At 34.3% G+C, this 12,240-nt stretch overlaps 1 protein-coding gene and 1 long non-coding RNA gene across 5 annotated transcripts in view; both read right to left on the reverse strand.

Moving 5' to 3' along the window:
• The window catches only part of LOC139976918 (uncharacterized), a 472,282-nt gene that overhangs the window by 172,334 nt on the left and 287,708 nt on the right, over positions 1–12,240 (reverse strand). The gene's annotated exons all lie outside the window — the stretch shown is intronic.
• Positions 1–12,240, reverse strand: part of LOC139976914 (potassium voltage-gated channel unc-103-like) — a 180,024-nt gene that overhangs the window by 58,842 nt on the left and 108,942 nt on the right. For 3 of the 4 annotated variants that reach the window (XM_071985801.1, XM_071985802.1, XM_071985800.1), the window contains one exon: positions 8,954–9,044. In XM_071985801.1, coding sequence (XP_071841902.1) covers positions 8,954–8,998 — 45 coding nt within the window. In that variant the 5' untranslated portion in view covers positions 8,999–9,044. Of the gene's footprint in view, positions 1–8,953; positions 9,045–9,102; positions 9,819–12,240 lie in introns of those variants that run through there. The other variant, XM_071985797.1, reaches the window with a different exon arrangement.

The following is a 12,240-nucleotide window of genomic DNA, read 5'->3' on the forward strand; positions in this document are numbered from 1 at the left end:
ATTGAATCCATATGAATGTATATCGGCAACATTAATCGGGTAGCTTTATCTTGCCTTTTTCCATATTTTCAATTCAGTGATAATAACGAACAGCCTAATTGATAATTTCCTGCTGAAATAAATTCTAAGTATAGCGTTTTTATACCTGTGGCAATGCATGTGTACATTATTACAATTGGCATTTAGCTGCCAATAGATAAAGTAAGCTTCAGATAATGTTAGAGTGTGCAGTTTATCTTTCTTTAATATCAATTATGGCTTCCAAGATTGATGTTCATCGTAACAGTGACTATAACTAATGACTTCGTCAGCGAGTCAATTCAAATCGAATTAAGTTTCAATGAATTTGGTATCTTCAATATTACTTCACTATAACTATAAAGGATTCGTTGTTCACTTCTTAAACTGCAGGATTCACATCATCCTACAAGAAAAGAAACATTTCTTGTCCTTTCTGCCAAACTTCACTGTTAGGTAATTGGTAGATGCATCGCCTCAGCAGTTAATGACATTTTTCCGCCCAGATACCTTCATTCCAAAAACAGGCTAGGCTAGTGTGTTTCTGCGATGAAAGAGTGGCAGGTCCAATAATACTAAATGTTGAAGTTTTGCAATAAGTTTTTTACTTTCATTCATGACCCTTAAACTGATGGCAACCTCTTCATGATCCAATCAATGCTGGTTAAAGATAGTTTCTTAATTTAATATCAAATATCATCGGCAATTCGTTCATTAATCTTGAAATAAGTAGAGATATCTCAATTTCAGATACATTTAATTATCTTGAAAATGACTTTGAGAAAATATATTTAAATGAGTTAGAGTTGCCTTTAAAATCGAAAGGAGTAATTAAATAAGGATTTTGAATAAATTACAGATAACTTTAAAGACATTATAATAGATATTTGCTGATGCCCCAAATTCTAATAAATTAAAATTTGATAGTGGAATTATATAAGACTCGAAAGAATGGAAGAAATAGTCTAAGTCTTTTTGCAGTTGATCTGTTATTGCTTTTTAATATATTTCTTATCCAAGCAAACTGCAGAAGACGAACATTGACATGTCTGAGTTGAAAATAAATTCGAATTCATGGAATATTCTTTTTCGTTATCCTTCAAAATAGAAAGTAACCTTTTACAAATTCAAGGATTTCTACAGAAATTAGCTCTTGGGATATTTCAAAAAGATGGTATAATTATCCTAATATCATAATTGCGAATTTCTTTGATCTTTTTTTCTTCTTTAAATTATATGTGTTTGCTCCTTTGGGGTTGTAGTCTGCAAAGTATTCACCATCGTCTGATAATGTACTTCCAACTTTCTATATATCAAGGTCATTTTGTAAGGGCATTAGTGCGAATCAAGCAGCAGCGCATCTCCCTGGTTTGTCTAAAGGGAGAAATAATATCAATTCACTTTTATTAACAGCGATATTTCGACTTGGACGATATACACGGTTTGAACTTCCCGCAACAGTTCAAACGCTCGGCAAACAATTTTTGACGAGGAGTGAAAACGACATCAGACTGCATCATAGATATAATGGAAACGTTAAGGTGGCTTCAAAATGTGAAGATTGTTTTCTGCGACTCAATTTGCTGCAATTCATCATCATACTTCACAAAAAGGTTGAGATGATGACATTCTGATGCGAGGGTAATGAATCACTTTGTTACAAAATGTTGAATTGACGAGATTTTTAGGTGATAAATAGTTTATACTTTTGCTACAGATTGTTGAAATGATGACTCTTTGAGCATAATTCATCATTTTGTTGCAAAATGTTGAATTAGTGAACATGTTGAATCAGATTCAAGCAACTTGAACAAGTCATAAACGTTCCAAATATACTAGATTTCAAGAATAAGTCACAAAATAATATCACAATATTAAAGTAAAAAACATATGCCATATGAAAACAATTCCTGGAGTATGGAATGGTTTTTATATTAAAAACTGCTAAAATAGATAGTCGGTTAGTTTATCACTTAAAATTGCTACATCTTTTTATTGATGGAAAAACTGTTGTTTTCTTTACTGCTTGAGAAAAGAGCACACAGATTTGGTTAAGACAGTTTTTTAGGGATACACTCATGAATTTTGTCATACAGCTACAATACAACTCAATACATAATGCAACCCACAAGTATAACAAATCTCAACATCAAAGATAGGAAAAACATTGCGAAAAGGAACACGGTGCTTAGATGTAAACCTATCCTAACACGCAATCTTATACACTGGATAATATCCTATCCACATAATTTACCATTACACGTATTCGAAGATGATCTCAAATTCCACAAAACATTTACTTTATACTGGGCACGTTTAGACAACAGCAACGTTCTGTAGAAAATTGCAGTATCTACTTACGTCAATGGATTTGATTACTGGTAATGACATTTATCACAAAGCTTTAGTGCAAATACACTAAATTATCGCTAAGGGGCTTGCTTTCTCAGTCCGTATACGAAGCATATATCTATCTACCGAAATGAGATACTATAGCAAACGATGTTTACACGAGCCCTAGATATCTTGCTGAATTAGCAATACAAAAAAACTACAAAACAATGATCTACATTTTACGTCTTCTCTTTCTTTTAATGTGTCTTAATCATATAAAAATAACAATCAATGGAGTGACCTAATTTTCTAGTTTTCAAATTAATCAGAGATCCTAACTGCTAATAGTTTTTTATGACCCTCATCGTAATAGGATTTTAATTCTCATTTAGGTTAATGTATTACAACCGATTGGTACTTCTTAAGTTCATTTCCATTTCAGATAACCCTAAGTAAGGCTTTCTAGCAGTAAATAAATTGAAATGATTTAATAATATGACCCAAATACGACAGCCAAATTCTAACACAATTAAAATTACAATAAAAAATAGCAGAAAACTAACTGGGAAAGATAAGATTATGGAAAAGAGCAAAGTAGTTTATGGAAAGAACGGGATTCGAACCACTGGCCTCTAGATTAAAAGCCCAGTGCTTTACCAACTCAGCTATACAGACTATATGGTTTTTGGCGATTCCAGAGCGTTTGGATGGAAATCCAGAGGTCACTGCTTCAAATCCCGTTCAATAACTTTAAATTTATTTTCCCTTTTCCAGAGTTGGTATTAACTTAAAGTTCGAATCCTGACATTTACGAATATTTTCAATATTTCACCCGTCCTTTCGGACAACTCATTCCAAGAAAAACATTATAATTAGTCAATTTCTAAGAACTATAACGTCTCATCTGCCGTTGATTAATGTGTTTCATCTTTTCTTTGGGATGGGGTGGGATGGGGGGATTTGTGAGATACTTAAATGCTTGTTATCATATTCGAAGTTTATTTCCTTTTTGTATATATACAAATGCCAATATTCGTCATGATCAGTCTACTGAATATTGGCAACCTCAAAATGTATTTGACAAATTAATTCCTAACGGTGAATAAAAAATAACTTCTGTTGGTGTGTCCCTCGACTCTCAAAGGTTTTATAATCATACCTTGCGATGGCATAGCTTTCTGTTCCTCTATTCACAAACTTTATACATAAAACGATATTGGTCGTTGGCCCATTTATTCTTAGCTACTTCAAAACAGTCTTGGTTCATATTGTCTGGTTTTAAAATTCCCAGGATACAAGGTTAATAGGCTTCGAGCTTTCACGGATGAGGAAGGATCAAACAAATGCATAAGGTGACGCGAGGAAAATGTTTACACTTATTTAGCCCCTTTTTCTTTTACCCAACGCGAAAAGTGTGGCTTTGACTGTTCAGGAAACATGGAGGTTTAATGTTCGCGGGAGAAATCGAAGCGGGACAAAAATGAAACCTACACCATTTCAATGATGTAGATGCGACGTGAGACCTGCAGCCTATTTAAATAATTTCGTTCAAACTAATGTGACAGTATTTACTTTTCAGTGCGCATACACTTACATATATATCAAATTATGGGTCGCGCTTCAATTTAATGTGAAAGAGTTAATGAATTGATCTTAAATCCAAGCTATACAGATTACAGGTAGAATTCTACCAACCATCTTTATTGATTAATGTGATACGGAAAATATGAATGAACAACTTCATCAAAACAGCTAAGAGGAAATCGTATTCAATTTTTGAGATATCACTATTTTAATGTTTACTTCACACACAAGTTTGACGACTTGTTCAAGTCTTAGTATGACATCATGGAGCCACACTTGCTGCAATTTGGTTCTATTTATTCGGTATCCGTTACAAAGTTTACTTTCTGTTATAGAGATGGATTTTGTTACTGTCGAATCTAAAATATTGAATGATATTTTTACATGACCAAATGGTGGCATTTTGTCTTGTGTATCAACACTGGTAACAATCTAAACTTTATAACTTAGAAAATATGAAAAGACAAAAAAATAGAAAGAAAGGTTTTAGATCCTAGTGGTCCTATGACCTAACAGATTTACAAAAATGACATCTCTCGGACACGACTTTAAAGGCATTGAAGTCTCGCCTCAAACCGCGTGCCGCCTCTGAAAAAAAAGTTAACTTTTCGTTGCTTGCAAGTGAAGTTTTCTTCCTGTTGCTACAAAATGCAGACAGTAATGAAACGTGATACGTGACACTTCTGTTACACCTCATTCGAAACTAGGTCAGATTACCGGCATCAGACGTTTCTTGGAGCGCGAGTCTTCACACCCTTTAAAACTCAATTAAATATCTCCCAAATGGAGCAAGAGTTTACATAGTTGATTTGGGAATTTTCTTCAATTAAAAACAAATGACTGCCATACTAACGCTAAATGTTCAGTTGGTTTAAGTTCCCCTTTTCAATATGTTATGTGTCCAGGCTGACAACCTACTTCGCCCCCCCCCCCCTTTTTTTCTAAACCTCGTCTTATTATTTTAGTCGAGATAGTTAGGAATGACGGTAAATGACATCATTGGGACTGCTAGCAACGTCAGGGATCAAATATATTTCAAGTTGTGTATCTTTATTTGTCCTCTCATCCCCCCAAAAAACATGGGAGAACGCCTTAGGTATAACTCTTCTAGCATCGTGTAAGCATTATCCTTAACAAGTGGGGCTCAAAAGAGGCAAGTTAAAATGAGAACACTTGCCGCTTCTGGTAAAGTTCTACTTTAAATTCTCAGTGCCCTCCTCCCTCCTCCCCCCTCAACTCCTATCGATTGGTCGGTTACTACCGGGTAATATACTTCAGGGAGCCCCCCCCCCCTCGATCTTATTATCTCTTCGATCATATTTAGACATGAAATTTATCTAAAACGGATAGCATTTGCTCATGTCAGTCTTGATTTAGTGGCACTAAAATATATATGTTTGCAGACGTATTTTCAAATGTCACCGAGTCAACGTAGGCCTATATCTCACACATTATCAACACGTTTCTCGTGTCAGTCTCTCTATCTCTGTGCGTCTAGTATCTCTATCGCTGACGTCACCCATTAAAGCTATATCGATTTGTATCAAATTCAACCAATTTGGCAAACATAAAGTAATTAATTGACATATATTAAGTTTTGGTTACCATTAAGTTTATTGTGTAGTTAGCTCTGCATTGCTATTTCTTAAGTCTAAACAGTACTGTTACGGCAATAGTTATCAATCACAGAGTGTCAATTAACACAGATATTGCCGCGAGCTCTTTTCATTCGCAAATCTCGTCCATTTTGACTATATAATCACTGTTATGAGGATGACTTGAGGGAAAGTATTAATTCTGATATATTGCAGACCGTTCAAAACTACTTTAATCGGGCCAGGTTATATTTCTATAACACTTCGAATTCATTGCGAAATAACTATTTAAACAGTTGAGGTTCATCTAGTTAAAGTGACTGGACTATGTAGTCTAAAACACAATTCATTAGGTCAGTTCCTAAGTTGCAACACAAATTCAGAGACGTTTTTGCCTCAAATAAAATGTTTACAATGAACTAAGAAACTTTTGGAGGACACGTGGTGTCGAATGTTACCTGGACGTGCTCCTTTTTTATGTATAAGTTAGATGAACATGGTTTTGTTAAAATATCAGAATTTATACAACGTTTGATTCATTATTAAATGAGGTCTGTACTGAGGAGCCGACGTCAACATTATTTAAGCCTCAGAGGAACATTCCATACATTTAGCATATTTTAAAAATGAATATCTTGAAAACTGGAATAGCTTACCAAGCATAACTACCACCACTCATTTTTTTCTTTTTTTTTTCTTCTTGGATTATGACACACCAAAACTACCGTTTTGCCTAAGATTACCCTTTAAAGTTCTGACATGGATACCACGAAGTGTATATGCCTATGGTAGGAGATTTATGTCGCATACATTGCAGTGTAGACGATACAGAGATTAGATAGTGTTAAGACACCACATAGGCTTAAGTTCGTCTTATGTGCAGACATTTATGTGATCAAGTGTAGGCCTATGTGAGTCTAAGGTTCAATAAACCCGATGGTACAAGTATGTGATCACATATCTGATGTGGAACAAGAGGTAACTCTGTTCGAAGTATGTGGCATGTTAGTTCACCTTACGTGCATACATATATATGATCAAGACTATGTGAGTCTAAGGTTCAATAACGCTGATGGTACAAGTATGTTATCACATATCTAATGTGTGACAAGGGATGTAACTCTGTTCGAAGTATGTGGCATGTTAGTTCACCTAACGTGCAGAGATCTATGTGATCGAGTGTATGTAAGTTAAGGTTCAATAAACCCGATGGTACAAGTATGTGAGCACGTATCTGATGTGTGACAAGATGTAACACTGTTCGAAGTATGTGGCATATATGTTAGACAAGAACTAAATGATAGGTTTACTATTGTGCAAGAAAGTGTGTAATCAAGCCTTCTACGTACTAGTCGAGCAAGATAAAAAACTGGTCACATATCAGTATTTACTGAAGTGCCGGAAAGATTGTGTTCAAGAACCTATGAATTAGTCTGGTGTGATCAGGTTTACTTATGTACAGGAAAATGTGTGATCAAGTGCAAACTTATTATTCATGTACTATATGGAACAGTTAACGTATCATATAGGAGGTTTACTAAAGTGGAGTATGTGATTTAGTGCATACCAATTGATCTGGCATTAATATCTAATCGTTTTCATGTCCTACCAAAAAGGTTTTCTAAAGGGCAGGAATATTGTGTGATGAAGTGTCTGTTGAACTTAGTTGAACTATGTTTAGATATATCAAATCGTGTACATATCAAAAATAATGTTTACTTAAGTGTACGATAAAGTGTGTGATCAAGAAGCTGTGAGTTTGTCCGATGTTCGTATGCATATTCGTTCATATATCATAACATAAAAGTTTAATTTTACCGATTCAAGTTTTCATCACCTATGTCTCACTATGCTACACGTCACAAGTGTGACAGAGGTCTATTTTGAAAGGTGCACGGAACACTTTTAGTGAGAACCAAGCAAAGCAGACCCTTAACTTCTTTATAGTTTGCTTCCGACATCGACCAGAAAGTTTGTCTAACACTTTCGGAACTGTTTGTCCTCGTGATAACACTGAAAGTGTCATGTGAATAAGTAAACGTGTTACGTTGTAAAAATCGAGAGGATCCCTTGCAAAACGTACATGATGGAGAAGTATAATAGAAAAGAGAGCAGCGAAGCTAGATTAAATTGCATAGGTCCAGAATATGAGAATTGGTTTCTTTGCATAATCGCTTTTGTAGCGCAATAACATGTAAATTTTAAAGGTATTTTACGAGCTATAGTTCCAATAAAATGTACACAAAACGGGCTTCCTCTCAATTAATTTCATGGATATGCTTTAATTGATGACAAATAGAGTGACAAAGGTGAACAAATTGTGAAGGTATTGGCTAAAGGAATAGCTGGGATGGCGCAGTTAGAAGGGTGAATATGTAACCTGTTGGAGAAATTATTATTAAGTTACATATCAACTAAAATGGATTTCATAAAACAAAAAAAAGACCTTTCATAACCACAAATAAAGCACAAATATCATGTAACAATGACTATAATGAACAACAATTCTTATAATATCACTTCAAAATTCAAATACTCTCTTTGCTAATAATGCGAATAGGCTGAGGTCAGTAAGGGGACACACAAAACAAAAGGGAGGAAAAGGGATCATGTTGAAACCTATTTAACACATCTACAGGGGACACCAATATATGTGTGTTACCCTTATGAGGACATATATGATTCATATGTAACTAAATTACCATTAACCTAACTTACTAGGAAATTAGTTTCTAATTTGGTAGTTAATTCTAACTATTACATCAAACGACAAAAAAAAATGTTGTGTTCCACAACATTTATTTGGCAAAAATAGAAATAAAAACCTAACAAGATCACTTTGGTCGACTGAAACGAAATGTTTTGTATCCAGGTTGATAGCCATTTCTGAAGAAAACTTAAAAAGAAAACTAGCTTCAGGGATACTAGCGGTGAATAAAACTCAACCCAAGTTTTGTGAAATTTGTTGTAAAAAGCAAGCATCAACTTTTTAAGAGACCGTATGATACTTTTTTAGCAATTTAGAAGCTAACACTATTTTCAAGATTATCAGCGATAAGCAAAACTCAAACTGTAGGTTTTTTCTTCAAGATAGTTTAAGTTTGAAAAGTCATAAAAGTATAACAGAAAACTAATATAATCAACGCTAATTATAGAAACTCGAACTTTTAAAAAATTAAAAAGTTTTTTCTTTTTAAAATTACAAAAGAGAACCAGTGATTAACAGTGGGACATAAAAGCTCAAATTCCACTTTATATATTTGATTTTATTGAACAGTTACGTTAAGTTTTTGAAATATAGAAAAGAAAAGTAACATCGTGCATGGTTATCAGTTGGACATTCAACTCAAAAATCCAATTGATCTCTTGTTCTTTTAAAAAGTTACGTGAAGTTTATGAAAGTTACAAAAGAGAAAACTAACCTCAGGATTATCAGCTGGTGCCTGCGCACTCTTCGCACGCTTCATCTAGCCCTCTGTCTCTCTTAAATGTACAGAGAAGAAACAAGTTCCCCTGTTGAACGGAAAAAGAAGTGACAGAAAAGAAGAGTAAAGTTAAAAGTCAATATTACCTTGAACTTTCCGAGAGAACGCCACCGCCGCCATTTCCCTCTTATCTCACGAAAAGAACAACCATAGCATTTACTCGAGCCACACATGAGGGCAGTCTTCTTAGTCTTTATTTCTTCTTTTTCTTTCTGGGTTTTTTTATTGTTGTTGTTTTTGTCTAACTTTATCCTTCAAAGGATGATTGCATTCAAAAATAATATCAAGGATTTTATTCCATCACATTTTATGTTTGATAATGACTAGTTTTGATGTAGCCTCCATTTTGAAATTCGTTCCTCTTGTTTTGTTAAACCAGACAAGGGGTAATTGTGTTTGGATTAATGTCTATAGTCACGTTTCGTGATGAACTTTGACCTCAACTAAGGTTCTGTCGAAGAAGGTCTTTCGCAATTGGAGACTAAAGTCTTTCTTGTTTAAAATGACTTCCAGCAATAGACCCTATACATTTAGGAAATCTGTGCACACGTGACTCTTAATTCCTTTTTTTTCCTTCAAGAACAGTTAAATTACATCTAAAAATGACGTCTCGTTTATTCATACACACCGCATCGAATGCTAAGCTATTAAGTATTTGTTCCTTTAAGACAATTATGAACCGATTGTATAATATTGCATTTCATGTCCGAGAAAACTGTCACAGATAAATAACTCCAAGCAATGTCGCTTCCCTTTAAATCAAACGAAAATGTTTTGATTTGCTCATTCGTCGGTGATCACTAGCTCAGAAAATGAAAATAGCCACGAAAAAAAAAGCTTCAAAGCATGGTCTATCCCTCAATATGTTATAACGTTAGAAATAACGACCTCGAATTTACACTTTAAAGTATTCAAGACCCTGCTTATGTAAATATATACAATGTGCATTAAAAGAGCCTCGTTTGAGCATTTCAAGCACCACTCGAAAATACATTAGAAAAGTTCCGACATATCGTTGAAAAACACAGATTCAGAAGAGAGAACTATATATTCCAAAGTATGTTCTTCTTGTCTTCATCTTCGTGTGTGCATTAAATTCACGATTTGAAAGTAATGTGCGAATTTGCGAGATACCTAGAATAGCGTCGCTTTCAATGTGTTTAGGATTTCCTTCAAATCCAGCACGGTAATATGAGCGATACGAGAAAACGGCTGTTTACACAAATCATACACAGGAATGACACTTAGGTGTAATGTTAAGCCCACCTAAAATATCTCCTTTCATGTACTGTTTTAATTCGAAGAAACAGAGCCAAAGAGCGGAATGCACTAGCACAAAATCTGCTTAATGGGATAAAGCCATTCCTCCAAGAACCAAACACATAACAACGAAACAAAAACCACGCACGTCGCGAATAGATTTCCAAATCTTGACAACTTGACGAAGAAACGTAAACCGTTCGGATTTCTTTTTAGTTTTGCTTTGTTTGTTTTATCGTGTTTTGTTTTTTTGGTTCCACCGAATCTCATCAAGAATATCCAACAGAATATAGAAGTGATCAATGAAATCCTAACAAGTTGAAGTCGATTCTCTCCTTGGTATCAAATGTAGCGTTGTAAGTGTAACGAAAGAAAAAAAATGACATATATATACCCAAGAATGAGTAATTAGTAGTGACGCGAGATTGAGAACAATTGTAGTCAGTCCTACTATACGTGCTCAACATTCAGATATTGCGCGAGGATATAGTACATATTACTACTACATAATACAGCAGTAGGTTCTAATATAATAATATACACAGTCTTGCTGGTATATGAGGCTCCCGACGAGAACCGGTAACAGTCAAATTATCTCTACTTCTCCGAGAAGACACATTGAATTTAAGCTACTGTTGCATAGTCTCGACTATATGCATAAATGACTGTGTATATATGTGTGTTCGTGTGTTTGTGTACAGAGCATAGCTGAGGTTTGTTTTTCTCGTTGCTTTTACTATTGTCTGTATAATCGATACAACGTAAAGCTATATATAAAACAGCAGCAATTAAACAACTTTTAGAATGAAATTATTGATCCGTGTTGATTCATCAATTAATATTTCCATACATATATCATATCAATGTCGTAAACGGCTATTTGGTCGATACATAAGAATCTCGGTCAGATAATTTTATACGTATTTTTTCTTGTTGCTGTGGATGGCACAGAGAGTATAAGGCAAATACTAGCCAATTAGTCTAACTCTTTGTATTCTCTGGATATGAAGTGATTTTAATGATATTGTACAATTGAGAACTTGTTTTAATTTTAAAGATCATAGGACGTATTTGAATGAAAATAAAACGCATTTTAACACACATGAAGACACATACTTAGTTGTGACTGCAAAGTTCTACTTCAACAATAGCGTTATTTTCGATAACGTATGGCGCAAATGACGCAGTACATATTAATTTGCATATTGCAATATTCATTTCAGATCTAGTATAATTTAAAGGTTGCTAATAAAATAATAATTTATACAGCAATATTTCTGTATTTTGGTTAGGTTTGAATGATTGCGCTATTAGCTTTCTTAACTATGATTACTCATTAATGCATACCAAAGGTCGTGAATTAATAGGATTTGCCTGTACACAGCGACAACACACACAACCTGTACACGCTCTAATATCCAACAGTGGGAGGTAAACTTTGTAAATTTGTCTAATGACGAAAATATTCCAGCTGTGATTGGTTGTAAACAACTAAGTGCATGTGTGCGAGTCTATCTATGTACGAGATTGTAATACGTAGTCTGCTGGAAAGGTCGACTTGGTTAAGTGTTATACCTACGTAGTGATATCTAATAGTTGGTACAATAAAAAAAATAAAAAAAATGTCCGTTGATCGTAATTTATTTAATGATATTTGAAATATCGATCCGTTTGTTCGTAACAATCAAATTCCAAAAATTCCTGACGTCATATTAAACCATAACTACACGGCACCGTTCATTTTGGCGCGAAAATTGAGTATATAACAAAAACAAACACGGCTCACATCTTCTGCTATCATCTTTGATCATTATGACGTCATATAAAGTAGTTCCGGTCCTTCAACTGTTACGCACAACTTTGAGTTGTGTTTTGATGTTGTTGTTGTAAATTAATATGCTAAAGAAATATCACATGTTTGGCCTTAATTGACAAAACACGAAAATGCAAAATGTTTCCATATA

This window comes from Apostichopus japonicus, chromosome 12 (genome assembly GCF_037975245.1).
Source record: "Apostichopus japonicus isolate 1M-3 chromosome 12, ASM3797524v1, whole genome shotgun sequence".
Taxonomy (NCBI): domain Eukaryota; kingdom Metazoa; phylum Echinodermata; class Holothuroidea; order Aspidochirotida; family Stichopodidae; genus Apostichopus; species Apostichopus japonicus.